At 38.4% G+C, this 19,042-nt stretch overlaps 3 protein-coding genes, 1 long non-coding RNA gene and 1 other non-coding gene across 6 annotated transcripts in view; 3 read left to right on the top strand and 2 right to left on the bottom strand.

Moving 5' to 3' along the window:
* The window catches only part of cyp27a2 (cytochrome P450 family 27 subfamily A member 2), a 15,732-nt gene extending 8,488 nt beyond the window's left edge, over window positions 1-7,244 (top strand). The window contains exon 11 of the mRNA XM_025062123.1: window positions 7,110-7,244. The gene's annotated coding sequence lies outside the window, so the exon portion shown is untranslated. The remainder of the gene's footprint in view (window positions 1-7,109) is intronic.
* Window positions 4,533-9,673, top strand: tmem198ab (transmembrane protein 198ab). Its single transcript, XM_025062125.1, has 5 exons — window positions 4,533-7,109; window positions 7,191-7,402; window positions 7,978-8,559; window positions 8,855-9,063; window positions 9,422-9,673. Exons 2-5 carry the CDS (start codon window positions 7,246-7,248, stop codon window positions 9,614-9,616), a joined length of 1,143 nt encoding a protein of 380 aa, XP_024917893.1. The 5' UTR covers window positions 4,533-7,109; window positions 7,191-7,245; the 3' UTR covers window positions 9,617-9,673.
* Window positions 7,630-7,701, bottom strand: trnae-cuc (transfer RNA glutamic acid (anticodon CUC)). Its single transcript has one exon. It is a non-coding gene; the product is annotated as a tRNA-Glu (tRNA).
* A 142-nt stretch (window positions 9,674-9,815) lies between the features above and the next one.
* The window catches only part of desmb (desmin b), a 16,870-nt gene continuing 7,643 nt past the window's right edge, over window positions 9,816-19,042 (bottom strand). The window contains exons 2-9 of the mRNA XM_008324988.3: window positions 17,451-17,511; window positions 17,238-17,333; window positions 16,775-16,936; window positions 16,104-16,229; window positions 15,793-16,013; window positions 15,567-15,610; window positions 14,783-14,874; window positions 9,816-13,712 (exon numbers count right to left, since the gene is read on the bottom strand). Of these exons, the coding sequence (XP_008323210.1) occupies window positions 13,671-13,712; window positions 14,783-14,874; window positions 15,567-15,610; window positions 15,793-16,013; window positions 16,104-16,229; window positions 16,775-16,936; window positions 17,238-17,333; window positions 17,451-17,511 (844 nt within the window). The 3' untranslated portion in view covers window positions 9,816-13,670. The remainder of the gene's footprint in view (window positions 13,713-14,782; window positions 14,875-15,566; window positions 15,611-15,792; window positions 16,014-16,103; window positions 16,230-16,774; window positions 16,937-17,237; window positions 17,334-17,450; window positions 17,512-19,042) is intronic.
* On the top strand, window positions 13,776-16,986 carry LOC112488028 (uncharacterized). Of its 2 annotated transcripts, none has more exons than XR_003051688.1 (3): window positions 13,776-14,482; window positions 15,813-16,029; window positions 16,853-16,986. It is a non-coding gene; the product is annotated as an uncharacterized LOC112488028 (long non-coding RNA). The 2 variants fall into 2 exon arrangements; XR_003051689.1 differs by having other exon boundaries at window positions 13,777-14,482; window positions 15,816-16,029.

Raw genomic sequence — 19,042 nt, 5'->3', positions numbered from 1 at the left:
AATCCATTACGCGATCGATGGGTGTTTTTGGCCGTGATTGAGGTCGTTGAGCATTGTGTGATGGATGCTGAGGTCGGTGGTGTCTGACCTGATGGATGCATATGGGTCGATCATAGAGTCAGTCTGCTGTGGAATCTGATGGACGGAATGTTGGATGGGATGTACGGTGGTGGTCAGAGGTTTGTATGGACCGCTGCTCCAGAAAGACAAAAAAAAAAAGAAGCTAGTTTTCTTTATTGTATGCAATAAAGAATAGCCAAGGTCTAGCTAAAATTATAGCAGCAAAAGCTACAAGTTAGCCAACAGATAAATTACAATAAATGTTTAGAGATAATAAATGTGTCTTAGAAATACCTACAGGTTAGACTTACCTTTAAAGTAGCCAAATGTTAGCTCGAGGTCATAAGGGACTGCAATTTAAAAATGTTGCCAAAATGATAAAAATAAAATAAAATGTATTTGCAGATCAAAAAGATCAGATTCACAAGCGCTAAGGTTAATGCCAGTCCAGAAAAAAAGTTAATTAAAACAACTAACAATTGGTCTGAACAGAAGGAAACGTATGTCACAAACAGCAGATTCTTCCCTTATACTGTAGACCTATGATAAGACACCGTTACAAAATGTTAACAGTTAACAATTTATTTTTAAATTGGCTAACAAAAAGGGAATATTTGTCAAAAAATGTTAGCTTAGGTATAGCCTACATTTAGCAACAAATTATGTGAACATTTAATCAACGTTAGCATATGGTATAATAGTTAACCTAAAAAAACCTAGTAACTAAGCTGTAATGGTAAATAAAAATAATAGCTTAAGTATTGCTTAAGGATACAATTATCAAAGAAGTACGCATACATTTGTTTTGTTTTCTCTGGCAATCAGATTTAATTGAAATCTTTATTATTGACAGCTTCACTGTATGATGGGGGTGGGGGGGCTGTTTGTTATTGGAAATGTAGGACAAAGAGCATGATGGTCCTGCACACTGGTCTCTGTGTCATTAAGTCTAGTCCATCGATGTGATTTGGATTTTCTGAGCAAACAGGAAAGTAACGATGTTTATAACGTGTTGTGTTTTAAAAACATAACTAATTTGGTCTGCGCTGTGAAGAGCACATCTGCAGCTGCCTTTGTTGTCAGGTTCCTTCTCCTGGTGTTTGTGAACAAGTGGAAAACAAAAGCACAGTAGTCATGTTTACAAGCCTCATCTCCAGCTGGTGAACACTTGGTGTCAAACTACACAGATTTCCTGACACACACATCACATGGTCGTGTTTCTCCCTGACACAGACAGTTCCAGATCCCCGGTGCTTTCCTGGCTCTGTCTTCACTTTCTCCTCCATGGGAACAATCTTCATTAATATTCCTAAGCTGCCCCCTCAGGAGGGCGCAGGACTGTTGAAAAACAACTTTTCCAGGAGACGCTCAGTCACACAGCAGAAGGATTGATAGAACAGACGTTTTTTTTGTTGTCAACATGACAATGTACACTCTGGACAATTAATCAGACGAGCCAGAGCAGCCTGTCTCATGGTACCTGAGATGAACCTGCTGCGTTTCAGGCAGGTTCATCTCAGGATGACTTGGATGAGTCATGAATGTGAGCTTGATCTGTGATTAACACACAGGGAAAAAACAACTGCAACCATGTCAAATATGTTGTGTTTTTTTATTTATTATTATTTAAATATGTAACAATTTCACAAGAAGAGACAGATTGAACACTAGGGGATTTTCAAGCCCCATCTGCCTCCGCCACCTCAACAAAAATATTGAACAAGGTTACATTTTAAGTTTATGAAACTAACACCAAGTACCATCGTATTTTTTCAGACAATAAAAGTGCAGTTGTACCACCATCAGTTAAACCTTGAAAATGTCCTCCCGTTCATCACGCTCCACCTGTCATGTCTCCACACCAGTGGGGCCCGCCCCACACTTTGAGAAGCACTGGCCTGGTGGTCAAATGAAAGTGAACAGTTCCCCTAAAAAACTCTGAGCTTTTTTTTTTTGTCAAAAAAGCTCAGAGTTTGAGAGTTGACCCCCAAATTCAAGTGAATATTTAAACGAAGGATGACATATGACAGCAAACGTTTTTGTGTTTTGACACAGAAAGCTTGCCTTTCCCTCTCAGCCTTATATAATGTGCTGAGAAAGCATCCGGAGGCTTGAGAACACCTCGGCCCATTGACGCCTACGATGGTGTCTAATACTGTCAGTCGTGTCTGTGCTGGTGGGCGGGTGACGACGTTTGACATGTCAGGTTTATTTGTGAAATCATAGTTACATGTGACGACAGCCCATCTGTCACGCTGAAACAGACATTGACTTCCTCTGTTTCCTGCCTGTGAAGAATTGAACCGGCAACCATCAGACCATTAATGGGAGTGAAGAGGTGGAATTCTCTCTCAATTTTAGAAGCAAAGATTGCGACTTTTAATGTTAATTACCAACCGATTTACAAACTTTTTTTTGCTATAACTTTAATTGTATTTACAGTTCTGGTTATATTAAAATGATTTACCATCTGTGACCTAACTTCTAGGAGAGCATGTATACTGGAGGAGGAAGCATTCAGATGATGATTTTTCTGATAATGGTCTTATAATTTGTGGTTTAGTTGTGTAGTTTATTGCACTGTAAATCTTGACTGATAAGGTAGAAAAATAAGAATTGAGTTCTTCAGAAGGTAATTTATCAAAGAAAATGTTAACTTTTCATCGAAATCGTCATTGAGTTGTTGGTATCAATCAGTGTGCTTTTGATTAATTTATCTTTACTCCAATTGGACATTTACATTAGTTTTATAAATATTTAGTTTCATTCATCTCCATGCACCTGCTTGTTTTTCTCTATTGGCTTTGAATGGACTTGGTCTGCTTGCCAATTTTTTTTTATCTTGTGTTGAATCATGGAAAAACTTGCCAATTTTCCAACGCCAGCTGATTAACAAAGGAGCAAAGACACAATGAGCAATGCACTGGCATGCTGTTGTATAATACAACATGTTGAGAAGAATTTTATTTTTAAATCTTTTTTTTCCAAACAATTCTCATCAATCTCTCTGGATACAACATTTAAGGTCATGTATTTCTAATGGTTATCTCATCTATATCTGTCAGTTAATCTGTGTATGTGTCATACACTGTGCTGTGTACTTTTTCATGAGTAGAAACTGGGGGAGATGCTAAATTTGTGAACAAAAGGAGGACAACAGGAGTAGCACAAAAGAAGAACATATAACAATGTATTTTATTATGTAACAATTGACCTTTTATTGCTGATACTAAGGGAAACACAGTGTTGACATTGAAGCAAACAGTGTTAAGCCCAGGTTTGACTGTGGAGCTCAGACCAGTGTTCAGTGTTCAACGTAGGTCAGAGGGTCAGGGTGTTTGGTTCAGACTAAAAAGATATGATTTGAAAGGAATCAATTAGTGTGTTGGATTTTAGTGTGACTTTTGTAAAATATGAAGATCATATAGCACTCTATGAATATTCTGCATTAAGAATTCATGTAGATCCTGCACTTAAAATAATGCTGCAGTCCAATCAGAACACATTGAAAACAGTACCTGTGTTGTTGTTCTGCGTTGAGTCACGCAGCACGGTGTAGTCCTGATGGAGCCACTCTTGTTTATTAATAGAAACAGTTTCCTGTATTAATGCAAAAAAACTGCCCTGGTTTTTCATGCTAATGAGTATAGACAGTCGGTGTCTCTTCTTTAACGGCTGCAGATCTGTGTCAGTGTGTCTGGGTCCTGGTTTGAACTCTGGTAAACAGACCGTTCTGACGTGTTTTCCAGCACAGAGATCAATCTTAGCTTTTGAAGATGACGTTCATCGGGGCTGCAGTTAGGCAGAGAGACGGTCTCCCACAGGATTCAGACAACCAGCGGGAGGCGCTGTTTGAATGAAACATTCAATAATTCTTTGACGGCATACTCAACTTTGTTAGTTGTCTTTTAAAACGTTATTATTTTGGCCTGAAACAACACAGTCAATGTCATCATGTCGGTACTAAAGAAATTGCTTTTAATGCTGCAAAAGTGATGCAACGGTTGCTGTTATAAAACGTATCAAAGGTGTTCAGTGCGGTTGAGTAACATTAGTTAAGTTATATTACATTTTTGGAAATTTTGTTTACCTTGCATGGATTTATTTACTTTTATTTTAAGCTAACTTTAAGCCAAAGTTTACCTGTATTTTTGGCAGTAATCTTTACATAAACTTTCATTAGGCTGTGTAACTCGAACTAAGCTAATGCTTTGTCAAATTTTCAAATTTCTTAAACTGGATTTGCAACTGCTTTTTTATATTTTACATAATATATATATTTATTTGTTTGTATAAAAAGAGGAACATGTATAACATTTTATATTTAGAGTAATTATATTTAGAGAGAATATTTTCCTGCCTCAGTTGTTTTTAATAACATTCCACATTCCAGCTGACAGTGTCCATGTAAATCATAGTGTACAGAGGAGGGTAACTATAGGAACAGGAGAGGCTTTTAAATCTCACACATGTTGAGGGTAAAGCAAAAAGGTCACTGATTGGCTCTCCTGCTGTTGCTATGGAAGTTGAGGCCGTTTCTCTTATTGGACAGTGGATAAAGCAGGTTCACTTCCTGGCTGTTTGTCAGCCTACCCACATAGGCAGGAAGCAGGGGGCATCAGTGGGGTAACAACTTTGTAAGGGAAATATTCTAGGATATTTGCTTTGCTGCATGTTTTTATCCGCTGCACTAGAGAACGGCCCAACGCCGACTGTTCACAGACACACACACACACACACACACACGGCAGGCTCACCATGTAATGTCTATTACTAGAAGATTATTAAGATTATTATTATTGTGACGTGCTTGAATGAAAATGAGATGAGATAGAGAGAAACAGAGAGATGCATTGTGTTCGTCTGTGATTTCCCTGATGTAGTGACCAGTGCTGGTGTGTACTGGCCAATTCATTAGGGAGATTAGTTTTTGTCCTCAGTTCAGTTCAGGGGGTTCACCAGGGCGCTGACTCAACATTCAGGATGACCCTGAGTTACAGTGGCTGTTATTTAGATGTTGGTTGTATTTTGGACTATATGCCAAAGTGGTCATATAGTCAATCATTGAACTTATTCATTATTGATTATGCTCTTGTACCACGTTATGGTACAAGATGCAAAGTTTTAGACAATCCCATGGTTTCACTGGTGTTGTTCTTCAGAATATTATTTTTATTTTGGTTAATCTACAATCTTAATAGGGATAGAAAGACTGCAAATAAATATACAGTATAGTATATATACTGACATAACTGCTTTACTACTAAGTTTGTAACTATATAAATATTTGATTTATGTGATTTGTCCAGTAGGATCCTAACCACATTTTGTCACTCAGATTCATAAACCAGAAGTGATAGTTTAGCTTAAAACTGATGTTTAAAAGTAACTAAAATTAAAGTTACTCTCCGTCAAATGAGCCAACGTGATCCCAGATTTCCAAAGATGGGCCTCTGTCAAATGTAGGTCCTCATGATCTGGAGCCATTAAGTAATGACACACTGTAAAACAAGAAAATGTACTTTTTCTGTGAATGCTGCATTACGCTTTTTAAATGAAAAGTATGTTTTTTTTGTCGCAGACGATAGGAGGTGGAGTCACCAGTGGCTCAGAGCAGCATCTGTACGGTCTTTTTTAAACCACCTTCCCTGCAGGAAAGTGAGAGTGACGGGACATACAGGCTGCATTCTGAGCAGAATCAACCGCCTGAACAACACAGACATTGTTGTTATCGCCTCTGTGAGGATGGGAGTAAAGTAGGGGAAAGGACAGAGGGCAGGATCAGCTGCAGGGAGAGTCTCATCTAACACGTGACCCAGAAATGCTGTACTGAGTTCACCTCCGAAAAAAGGTCATTAAAACAGCCGACAGGAGACGAGGGGTAGGAATGAAGTGATAGAATGATGTACACTCTAGATGGTTCTATAATGAATTCAGAAATACCACGGGGTCCACTGGCCCTCATGTGATGATGATGAGAGAATCAAATGTACTGTAAATGCAAGGAACTTTAAAACAGTGAAACACAATGCTGTTGTCAAAGTAGCAGATGAGTTGGCTGGATCCCAGGATCAGTATTGGTCTGATTTTGGGAATTTCAGGATTAAACATCGACAAAAAACTACTACAGTTCATTAGACCTGATACATAAGTCCAAATGCGTGTCCAAAATGTGTCCACACTTTTTTAGCTCGGGAGCTAGAATTCAAATGATGTGTAGAAAGTGATCTACCTACACTGAAAGTGATAAATATATATTTACTCATATAAACTGGACATACTTTATAAATACAAGATAAATGACATTCTTTCTTACAGTATATGCTCACTATAACACACACTTTTAATTATATTATATATATTATGTTTAAAAACAAATATACATTTATAATAATAAAGTTTTTATTTAATGGCTCCTATTATTTTGGATATGAAAAAAGTTGTGAAAGTTTTGTGGTTGTGATTATTTATAAAGTAGAAAATGTTTGTCCAGCAATATGTTTGAATTCGTCCAAGCCACTTTTTATTTTATGTTATTGGATAATTTTCTGGAATGATTTTTTGCAGTTTGTCTAGAAGATCCTCACTAACTGTGGCATATTTCAGTTAGACTAAATATTTTAAGTGATGCTTTTTTGAATGATACGTCTTTAGGGGCATATTTTGATAAAATGCTGCCAAAATTGTTGAAAATGAAGCATACGACCAGCAGTTAGGAGCTGCAACAGGGATATGTTCCATTACATTGGATTTTGGCCTTGTTTTGAGCAGCCGTCCAATCCTGGGCACGGGACTGTGGTCATCCTTAGACCCCTGCTGTTCCCTCGGTTATTTATACACACTGATTAAACCACTACCAATGAAAACAAGGCATACAGTAGAGAGACGCACAGTGAAAACTGAGGTACCAAGGAAAATCTGACAATACTGCATTAATAAAGGAGTGAATGGTATTACTGCCTGCTAGCTGTGATCTAACTTCCTCATTTCTGTTTTTTTTTCTTATCTAATTTCTGTCCACCTCTTCCTGATCCTGTCCTCATCTCCAGGTAAACCTACTCAGCTGGGCAGTGCCCAGTAGCCTCCTCTGTTGTTTATCTCCAACCTAGCCACCTCTGCTCCTCCATCAGTCGTCTTCGTTGCTGCTCTCCGTCCTGTCCTGTCCTCTCTCGTTTCCTGTTCACCATGGCGACCACTCTGGAGACCATGGTGATCGAGCCCGAGCAGGAGTCGAGGCCCGATTGGCTCAACAGCTGCGAGGACGTTGCTGGACGGTACAAGGTGGTGCCCTCTGTTGTCTGCTCCATGTGCTGCCTCTTTGGCATCATTTACTGCTTCTTTGGTAAGTTGTTAAAAAAAATGTATTGATCTACAGCTGGGGAAAACTAGAAGATAACAAGGCAGAAATTAGCTTACATTAGGCTATGCTCCATTCTTGGCTACATTTTATATTCGCCCTATTTTTGTGATTAAGCTTACAGTTACAATTATGACTGGCTAGGGCTGGCTGTAGGTTAGGTAGATAGGTGGGACTTTATTAATCCCTCGGAAAATGATGCAAAAACTTTGTTCCCTGACTGGGAATCGAACCCAGGCCACGGCGGTGAGAGCGCCGAATCCTAACCACTAGACCACCAGGGAAGATAGTTTCTGATATGTCAAATTTCCCAGTAATTTTGGCTAGTTTTTCTAATTTCTGAGCTTTGTTTTTGTTTCGACAACAATAAGTACAAATACAAAGAGTATAACTGATTTTAGAAAAGTATCAAACCAGCCGTTCTTAAAAAAAACAGTGTAAATAGTTTGGTTTAAAGTAGTTTTATTGGTCACCACCCTGACCCACCCTTTCTCCTTTATCAGTAGTTCTAATAGCGATGTGATTTTTTTGTTTATTGTATTTGTTGTTTTCTATTTCAGGCTACCGCTGCTTCAAAGCGGTGATGTTCCTCACCGGCTTAATGTTCGGCTCTGTCGTCATCTTCATGCTCTGCTACAAGGAGCGCGTGCTGGACACCCAGCTGAGCGTGGAAGCCTCAGTGGGCATTGGCCTGGGCATTGGTACGCTCTGTGGCCTGGTCACCATGCTGGTGCGCAGCGTGGGCCTCTTCATGGTGGGCCTGCTCCTGGGCCTGCTGGTGGCCGTGGCCACGCTGGTAGGCATGGAGGAACTGTCCAGCAGCCCACCGCGCTCCGTCTGGGTGCCCCTTGGCGTGCTACTTGGCCTAGGCATGCTGTTCGCCGTGCTCACCCTGCAATGGCAGCGCCTGTTCACCACACTGTCCACAGCAGTATTCGGGGCTGCTGTCATCACGGTGGCGCTGGACTACTTTGTGGAGCTCTTTGCCCTCGTCTTGTACATGTACGAGAGGATAAAGGCGGAGCCCGCTAAACCTGTATGTTGGCTGACGTGGGTGGTCCTGGGAGTCTGGCCTGCCCTCACCCTGCTGGGTGTTTTAGTCCAGTGGAAGGTGACGGCAGAGGGATACTCACATACCAAGGGTGAGAAACTGTTGGTCATGGTTCATACAGGTGCTGTATGAAGTTTTTTTAATTATGTTCTAGATCATAAACAAGCAAGTTACAAAAGTTAGAGCTAGAATTGGAAAGTTTAACTTCAAAACAAAAATCTTTCAAACAGTAATTTATAAAACATGAAAAGTAATCAAAATTATTTAAGCTAGGTATCACTTTCCAAAAAAACCTAAACAATTCCAGAAGACTTGATAAAAACCGGGCAGCCAAACGATTGCTAGAAGCTCCTCCCTCTTCACTGTACTTCTTTTCTCCTCCATAGTGATCATCAGCAGGCAGCAAAGGAGGATGCAGGTGATGAGGATACGTCAGCGTGACGACCGTTATCGCAACAAGAAGAAGAAGAAGCAGCAGCAGCAGCAACACGGTGGCTCCTCCTCCCAACATCACTCCTCCAAGCAGATACAAGAACCCGCCTACCGCCGCAAACCCATTCCCATCCGACGCTATGACACGGACGTCCTGTCACCGGTCAGGAATTAAATATTTAGAATTCTAACAACAAACCTATTACTATATATTTTTAAAGAATTTAGTTAAATGGATTTAAATAGATTTAATTGATTGGATTAGACGTTTTTTTTTCTTTCTGAATTTAAGTGGGGTTTTTTTATTAATGAGGTAAAATCCCAAACGCTTGCTTGTCTTTTGTCATTATAGTGCATTTTAGAAAATGCCACTAGAGGTCTGCGTTCCTCCATTATGTAAAATATAAATTATGTTTAGTATTTTTGATGATAGTCCTCCCTTGGTTATTAATTCATTTCTATATTGTGTAGCTACATGTAAAAATCCAATTTTGTTTAAACCTTTCTTTCTTCCTCCTCAGAGCTACATCCAGAGTTTCCGGGATCGGCAGGTGCAGCAGCAGCCTTTCCCTGAACGTCTGATGGGTGGAGCCCATGGTGTGATGGAAGTGGCCTACGACTCCAGCTCCACAACACCCCTCAGTGCAGCAGCAGCAGCAGCAGCAGCAGCAGCAGCTGGTGGAGCGACAGCTGCTGGACCTTCACTACGATCCTGAGAAAGAAAAAAACAACCACATTTTCCTCACTCAGTCCTGCACTCACCACAAACCACAGAGAAAGGACTCTAGAACTACACACTTGCACACTTTAAACTGGGTTTGATGCAATCAGGGTTTGGCACCTCTTAATGCTCACCCTCAAGGCAAATATGATAATGATTTTTAGGGCTTGATTTACTCTAAATGTGATACTTGTTCACTTCTAATGAAAGAAGTATTATTTTTTTTAAAGATCCAATCTGCTCATGGAAACCTACTGGAGCCATTGTTTTGCAAAAACATCTGTGAAACAGTTTTTTTTTTCACTTAAAATTTAAAAAATGCACAGATGCATGCATAAACATATACATATAAAGAAAAAACACACACTCTGGCTACTGCAGCTTTAACTTCACACGCCTGATGGGAGTGAGAACCATGTTCAGGCACAGAGGCATTAGTAGTAGGTACAGCTGTAGCCTGAAGGGTTGACCTGTACGTTACCATCGCAAGTCAAACCAGATCAGGGAACAACTGCCTCAGGTCCAAACAACTGGCATTGCCTGTTATTCTGGGTGCTGTTTCTATGGCTGCCATCGTTTTCAACCTGATGCTGCAGCTCCGGCGTTTAGATCTTTGAAGAGACCAACACAAACCAGAGAACTGTTTTTACTTTTTGGTGCCATCTGGACTAAAAACACCTTCATTACATCTTTGAATTATGAAACATGTCTTATCTATTCTTTTCTAAGGAGAAAAACCATGTGGCATCACAGGTGCTGGACGTTTCAGGACTTTTAACACTTTCTTGATTCCCTCCCAAGGACTGGGGAATCTGTTTTAAACAGGTGCCTTGTTCCTCTCGATCTGTACCGATCTTTAGCAGTGGGGTTACTGGCACATCTCTCATTAATGGCTTGCTTTTTTGTTGTTTTTAAGTGATTACACAGTTGATTTTAGAAGGGAGTTTAGAGGTAAAAGCAGGGCAGAATTTAAATAATTTACACTGGCACCCCATAATGATGTAATGAAACAGGAAAACATTTCCGCCATATGAATAAGTTACATGTTTAGTTTCATCACTGCCATTCACACAGACATGTTTGATCTAACCGCTTACTGTAGATGTTTTTTTCCCCACCATCAAACCTTTTGTAAACCATTGTATCATCCCACCCCAGTCTATTGGTAATCAGAATCCCCCATGAACCACAAGAGGGAGCCCTTGTACCACAAGTGGTATGCATACCATAGTTGGGGTTTTAGGCCATTTTCTTGGTAAACCACAGATGGAGTAGTCTTGGAGTAGCCTTCATTTATCAGACTTTCTGTGCACCTGCTGAGCTCATCCAAGTGCTCGTCTAAAACACATCTGGTAACCACGTCACTGGTACAGAATGTCTAGATCTGTCAAACTGACAATTGATTTTGGTTTGTGTAGATCAGGTATTGACAAAGACTTGGGTCCTGTTCTAGAGTCTGATCACAGTCACTAATAAGCAAGACGCAGTCAGTTTTGTGTTCCTGTAAAAGTAACTTAAACATGATGACAATGAGGTGTCAGTGTAAATTAGGGCTGTCACTTTTCACAAAATCAATTTGCAAATTTTCACACAAAATCCAGTAGGTCACGGAATTCTTTCACTTGTCCCTATTATTGTCAATAATGGTCTTTTTGTGTATTTCTGCCCAGGTTTATTTAAATAATGTTCCAGTGCGCAGGCACAGAGGCGTCAATCGAGAAGAACAACGGCAAATTGTCCAAACTTGGTTGCTGTAGTAGGTAGAATGTGTCTTTCTACAAACTACCCAGGGTTCAGTGTGCTGCTTGAACAACAATAGCAGTGCAGTGTATTTTTTGGGGGGGTTGTTTTGGGTCCTTGACTTCTCCTGAACCCTGCATGTTTGACTGGTCTGCCAGGAAGTAGAGAAACTTATATTGGAGTTTTGTAGTACTTGTAACATATATACAGGGTGATTGTGGTCATTTTGCCTAAGTGCCCTTGCTGGTTTAGGCAGTTAATATTATTGTGACATTAGACATTTAGAAAGTCTCGAAAAAGGGATTCAATCTTCTGAAATTGAACTTGGTTAACCACGACCTCAACTATTTTGTATATCTTCACTTTGGTTGAAAAGTGACAGCCCTGGTGTCAAAGAAGTTCTTAGTTCATGGATTTGTGGTTATATAAAGTTGTACCTTCAACAACAACTCCTCCAGGTACGAATGCGCATTAGTATTTGTAGCAACAAAATGAGGAAAATCAACTTGTGAAGACTTTGTGAACTATCTGTTTATATATTGGAGAGAAAAAACATGCAAACAAATGAGTTGGAGAGTTTGAAATGGAAAAGTATTTGTTTTATTTATTATCCTTTGGGAAACACAGATTTTCTCCAGCCGATGGATTGTTCACTTCAACAGTACCACGCACCCGCCACCCTTTCAGACTGTATGCATCAATGTGAAACTTGTACATAACTGAGCACTTAAGATTTTTTGCAACCATTTTACGTTTATTTTAAACATTTATTTGTAATTGGAATCTCGTTTGTCGAGACACGTTTTTCTCAGCGTATCTTCTTTGCTGATTTGTTATTTATTTATTTCTGTCACGGACAGTGCAATGCCACCGCTTTAGGCCGGTAACTCACTTTAAAATGGAAAATTATGACTATGATCATTAAAGCATGTGTTCCTACAAGGCCTGTACACCATCGCGGTCTGAGACTCGTTTTTTACGCAGTGGAAATACCAGACAATTAGCTGGAACATTAATCAGCTTTAGTTTTATTAGCCGACATCATTTGGAAGTCACTAAGGGGGAATAATTGCTCTTATTTTATTGTTTCCTCCTCTCTCCTCCTCTGCCTCCTGTTCTACCTTGTCTAGTCTCTCTCTTCTATCTCCTTGATCTCCAGACATCTTTCATCTCTTTCCTCTTTTCTCCATTTGCCCTCTCTAATCCTATTTTGTAATCAAAATCACATGCAGTTCACCTTATTTTTGCTCAAAACACAAAAGGTTGGCTGTTGAGTATTTAATGTTTGGTTTTTTGTCCAACTTTGCAGCCTCTTTGTAGGTCAGGTTCAATCTGTGTTGTTTATAATGTTATTATTTTATTTCTGTTAATTTGCACATTCTTTCATGACAAATTGAATTAATATTGATTATGTTTCAACAGAAGGACAGAACTTAATCAGAAGAACCAGGTTTAACATTGCCAAAATACCTGAGGGCTAACTGTCCACTGTGACACACTAAAATATAATGATGTACAAATGCAATGTATTTTTAAAAATACATAAAAAGATTTAAATTAAATGTCAATCCAAGCGATCGTTTTTAGAAAACAACACTTTTAGCTTCTCTCGGCTAGTTAGTTAGCCCATAACACAAGAAAAGGTTAGAAACTTAATTTGAAAATTTAACAGGTATAAATTTAAAATTGGAAAAATATAGGCATCAACTAGTCAAATAGTTAATTAAAAACAACTGAAACAAAAAAGTAGCTTAAGTTAAAAGGACAACACCACAACAAGATGTCTAAAAACTAAAAAAAAAAAAAACAACATTAATGAAGCAGATAGCTAAATATTTACCCTAAAAGAGCAAAAGCACTCCAAGATATTTAAGAGGGAAATTAATGATCCAAATGACCTGATGACCAAAAATAATATATTTTGCACACCGTAAACTGTAAATACTTATTTTTTACCAAAGTAGTACTGAGCCTCTAAATCTCTGACTACCTCATTTAACCCCTGGGCCATATTTTGGACACCCTCAAACTAAAGTAGATTTAGGTCACAAACTTAAAGATAATTTGTTCTTGTATTATTTATGCGTGGACTCTTCTTAGAACTGTTTTTCTCCTGATCTTTACCTCTGTGGCTTCAATAATATTAGATGCAATCAATTCTTTAAATCCTTACAGTGAAACGACCACAGTATAGGAGGTGAGGATGAGTTTGTAGGCTCTGGCTGTGTACTATTATTTGTGGTGTTTGTGTGAACAAACACGGTGATCTTGTGTTTGCATTCTTGTTGTCTCCAGATCTGTGTAAAGGTTTAAATGATGTCCTGTTGGTGCTGCGTGGACTCACTCACCACCTGCAGGAGAAAAACTCAGTGATCAGACACAGATGTAAAGATACAAAAAGAAAAGAAAACATTAGAATAGGACAAAAATGTATTTTTACACCGCATCACGGGATGTTTTTTTTTTCTTCCAGTGTACATTGACCGAATTCAGCTGTAGAACCAGCCTCAGCAGCGTGTTGTAACCTGTCTGTCTGGGTGTTTACTAACTGGCATATGATAAGGTGCTGAATGGTACTGCACATATTTGACAGTACTTGTTGTAACATGTCACACAAACACATGGTCCGTAAAACAAAATACATGAAACGATGGCACCTAGTGGAGACATTTAGCCAGAGCCACAGTGGGGTAAATCCTAGATAATTCAACAGGGCCACATTACCCTTCACACCTATAGTGATGTCAGTGAGTGAACTATTGACCTAATTTTACATGTTTTTTGACTGTGAGAGAAAACCAGAGCACCTGGAGAAAACCCACACACACGGAGCACATGCAGACTCCATACAGCAGGGGTCCCCACCCGTGGTTAATTGTTTTTTTAGTACATATTGGGCCGCAGAGAAATCATTATTTATTTACTTCATTTAAAGCTAATCTGGTCATTTCCATTTATTTTCTTAATTTAAAGTAAAGACTTCAATGCTAACAAAAATAAAGCCAAAAATGTGTTTTATTTTGAAAATTTGCAGATGCTTAACGAGGCTTCAGGGATTGACATGACTATACTGACCAGTGACAGCTAACCGGGTACTGAAGCATCCATCTTATGCTGAACGGTAAGAGCAACTAGCGTTCTTTAACTGCGTGGTCAATTCACAGCTATATCTCTGTTTAAGATTCAAAGCTTCACTTAATCGTGAAACGATAAATAAATATTTATAAATTTACTGTAAACTATGCGACTGTATTATAACAACAGGTATGTCCGTTTTTTAGTGTAAATTACTTCCGCATTCTCCAGGTATATTACACATATTGCACTTAAATTATAAAAAGTAATGAACATAGAACAGTATGAAATCTTTCACTTATTGATCTAATTGTTTCTCTGTTTTCTGAGTGCATGTCTTCTTCACCTCTCCATCACGAGTCTCGATGGTCTTGATCAGAACAGTTTTCTTCGAATGCATCTCAGAGCCCCCCCGCTGCTGGTGTTCAGGGCTGGACTCTGTTGTTGATGAACAAACAGAAAATAAAATTATATATATATATATATATATATAGTCATTAAATATATAATTATATTTGATGATGTTCTTAATTTAATGTATGCAATTTACAGACTTAATGTTTTGACATTTGTCCCATTACAGCATTTATTTAGATACATATTATCTATTTAATACTATTTAACTATTTAAACTTCATACTACATTAAGCTTTCTTCCTACATGTATTAATATATTTGTATTTCTGGCATCTTTAAGCTATTTTCAGAATTATATTTAAGCTATTTTTAGCAATTTGGGCTCTCGTTTAGGTTCTCATTAATTTAGCTAATAATGTAATGTTTTATTAATTTAAGACTGTGTTTGACTTATACATTTCTTTTTTTTCCCCTGATCGTTGGATAACGTTTAGCAAATGTATTTCAACACCATATTAAAATAGTTTTTTTCCAATTTTTAGGAATTTGGGGTAATTTTAAAATCTATTTGTACTGCATAGTTTTTAGATTACTTTACATTTTGGCTTAAATGCTAAATGAATAGCATTATGTGCTATACTTTTTTTAGCTTAGTCCTTGAGTAGTAATATAGTTAATGTCTGGAAACGGATATTCTAGACGAAATGATTCCTGAAAACGATTGAAATTCATTTTAAATAACGACTAATTCAGCTCCTCTTTTTGCAGCTTACCTCGAAAATTTATAGTGGAATAGCTTTGCAAAGGCAAGGCAATCCTGCAAACAGAGAAAAACAGTCACATTTTTCAGTATTCTTCAGTTTTTGATCCAGATGGATATTTCCAAACAGGAACTGGGTTTTATTTCTCTGTCTTGAACATCTTTTTTTCTAACTGTGTAGAAGAATGCTACATACAGAATGTCATATGAAGTGTCACAGAACAGTATTCTCTATTCACCTGCTCTCCTCTCCCTCCAGCAGCTTCCTGTAGGTGGCGATTTCCACATCCAGGGCCATCTTGACATTGAGCAGGTCCTGGTATTCACGGAGGTGGCGGGCCATCTCATCCTTCATGTTGGCGATCTCTGCCTCCAGCCGGGCGATGGTGTCCTGGAAGTTGCCAGCCTCACGCCCGTGACGGTCCTCCATGTCCCTCATCTGTCTCATCAGAGACTCATTCTGGATTTTAAAAAGGGTACGGTGAGTTTGAAGTATGTGTACATACAAGTGTGTGTACATTCATGTAGTGTGTCTGTTAGTGAGACATACAGTGCCCTTCAGGGAGTCGATCTCACAGGTGTAGGCCTGGATCTGGTGTCTGAACTCCATGGTCTCCTGTCGAGCCAGTTTCAGAGCCTCATTGTTTTTACTCACAGCCTGGTTCAGGTCAGACACCTGCAGTAATGATGGTGAACATTAATACACAAATGTAAAATATCCAAGTGCTTTTACTTTGTTAACCCTCTCTACTTCCAGCAGACTAGAGTTCATCTACTTCAGGTATCCAACCTGAAGAATGTATTATTTGTTAGCTTAATAAATAAGCTATTGCAGTAATATTAATAATTTCACAATATATTAATTACTTAGTAAAATTAACTTCTCGCCTAACATGTTACTATTTCTGATTTTTTTTTTTTTACTTAAAATGCAGAACTAATGCTCAGTTATGGTTTGGCCATGTTTACCTTGCTCACAATATTTGTTGCTATTGCTTATATTTTTTTACCAACGTGAATATTTTCAGTCAGTATCGTTAGTTATATTTGCTGCTTTTTCTGCTACATTTGATGTTTCCAGAAAACATATACTACAGAAAGAAAATATTTTTAGCCACAGCTATGTATATATATATATGTATATATGTACATATCTTTATCTCTGTACATCATACACATAAAACTACAGTATATATACAGTAGTACATGATAACTGATTACCTTAGATTTATACCAGTCTTCAGCCTCTGCGATATTCTTGGCAGCGATGCCTTCATACTGGGCTCTGATGTCTCTCAGTGCAGCCGTCAGGTCAGGCTTGGACATGTCCATCTGGATCTGAACCTGGGTTTCCTGCATCTGGGCCTGCAACTCACGGATCTCCTAGAGGATGAGTATAACAAATAGAGAAAAGTCAGGAAGCCATAAAGGAGGAAATTAATGAATTAATGCAATCCTAAAAGTAGCGTGTGCAAAACTTCTCAATGCCTTATTATAAAATTGTTTTTGCACTTTGATCATTATATTTCTGTCATATGTCTAATGTTGAACCAGGGCTTTCAAAGCTGCGTTTACAGCACCCCCTATCGGGGCAGGTATGGAAGCTACATATGTCTTTGGGCATTTTAGCAGGCCCAGTTAAGACGGGCAGTAAGTACAATATGACAGGGACAGAAGCAGAAACCTCCTCGTGGATCTTCTTCAGGAATGCGATCTCCTCCTGCAGCGTCTCAATGCGTCTCTCGAGATCCAGACGAGCCAGAGTGGCAGCATCCACGTCCTATCAGAATGTAAGTTAGTCCAACACTTACAAATAAAACATATATAATATAGTTTCCTTGCACAGTCTTGACTTGTAGACATAAAATTATTATTATTATATTTGTGTGGGACTCACTGCTCTGAATGCAGCCAGGTTATTTTCTGCGTCTTCTCTTTGCAGCATCTCCTCCTGGAGTCTGAAAGATTTAGAAAACAGATTTAGATTACTAAGGGGATTTTTTTTTCACCATCACAGCCATATGGTAAATGTCCAAGATCTGGCCTGGTGGCCAAAGGTGGTACTTAATATCAGGGTAGAAGGTCATTATTCCACACGTGCAGGGGTATGCTTGACCTGTAGCTATCTTGTCCTTGTTATTTTGTTGAATTTTACACATTGAATTATTTTTATCCAACTTTTAATTATGTGACACCAAGCCTTGTTGAAAAAATTAAGAGTGAATTTAAAAAAAACGCAGACTAACTTTGGTCAGATCTAATAATTAAAATACGATTTAAAGAATAATTGATCTGAAAACCATCTTTTTTTAGCACTGATTTAATTTTCCAAGTATTTACGTAGAAGTTTTGGCTCATTGATCTCCATCTAAATGTGAAGAATTGAAGAGATAAAGAGCTTTGAGGCAGACTTTAGTGAGAGTATCTTTGACAAATCTGGCAACTTAACAGCAGTAGCACTGTGTCTCTTCTAAGTCTTTATGGAGCTGCCACTTCAAATGTAAACCCACGAGAGAGAGAGAGAGAAACAGTCAGAGAGAAAGAGAGAAGACAGATCATTAGCGATCATTCAGTTCATGTTCAACTCTTTCCTCTCCTTTTATAGAAGTACGGAATAAATGTGTCTGTGTGAAGGTCTGAGCTCTCTTTGGTCGGACCTGCACTCACGCACAAACACACACACACACAAAACCTAATGTTTACCTTTGGCAACCTCCTGGCAACACTGTCCCCTCATTTAAATACTATGGTATTATTATAATATTATATTTGATAGGAATTTGAAATATTAATATTGTGGTTAATGTAAGGTGTATTCCTTACATTTGATTCTTCTGAGTAACCACTTCAGATAGTTTAAAAGATAAACAGAAAATCCTACTGTTCTTCAACTAGTGAGAGACTTTGTTTAGACAGTTAAATTGACCTCACCCCATGAAAAAACCAGTAGAGTTCTTACAAGAACATGAGTCCTCATCCTTGCTCCTTTACAGTTCAAAGGTCGATCAGTGTGTGTTTTCAAAACAAACCGCTGACAACAGCTCCTGTTTGGAGCTTCTCATCTTCCACAAGCCTTGATTATGGAGACATGAAGTTACACGTTTGCGTGTGTGTGTGTGCGTGTGCCATAACATTCATTCACCAGCTCACAGTTGCCCTGTGTTCTTGGGCATCAACAAAAGCAGTGAGGAGTTTATAGGAAGTATAGCTTCCTCTCTGTCACTCTCTATTCCTTTTAGTATGTGCTGATAAACTAACTCCCAAAGTCAGCATATTAATGTCAGGATCAGCATTTTTAAGTGCGAAATACCTCAGCTTTCTCTACAGGGACACAATGGACCAAATATAACCACTTCAGTGATATGCCTACTTTATATATATATATATATATATATATATATAACACACATATATATATATAACACAAATATATATATATATATATATATATATATATATATATATATATATATAACTCTCAATGTGAGA

Source organism: Cynoglossus semilaevis, chromosome 14 (assembly GCF_000523025.1).
Source record: "Cynoglossus semilaevis isolate Cse_v1.0 chromosome 14, Cse_v1.0, whole genome shotgun sequence".
Lineage (NCBI taxonomy): Eukaryota > Metazoa > Chordata > Actinopteri > Pleuronectiformes > Cynoglossidae > Cynoglossus > Cynoglossus semilaevis.
The sequence above is the reverse complement of the archived record's forward strand: the minus strand, read 5'-3'. Positions and strand labels throughout refer to the sequence as shown.

What these genes read in the sequence shown, in the direction of transcription:
- tmem198ab (XM_025062125.1), top strand. Translation starts at nt 7,246, where the DNA reads ATGGCGACCACTCTGGAGACCATGGTGATCGAGCCCGAGCAGGAGTCG. An exon ending in CATCATTTACTGCTTCTTTG is followed by an intron (nt 7,403 to 7,977) that starts GTAAGTTGTTAA and finishes TTTCTATTTCAG; the next exon opens with GCTACCGCTGCTTCAAAGCG. An exon ending in GGGATACTCACATACCAAGG is followed by an intron (nt 8,560 to 8,854) that starts GTGAGAAACTGT and finishes TCTCCTCCATAG; the next exon opens with TGATCATCAGCAGGCAGCAA.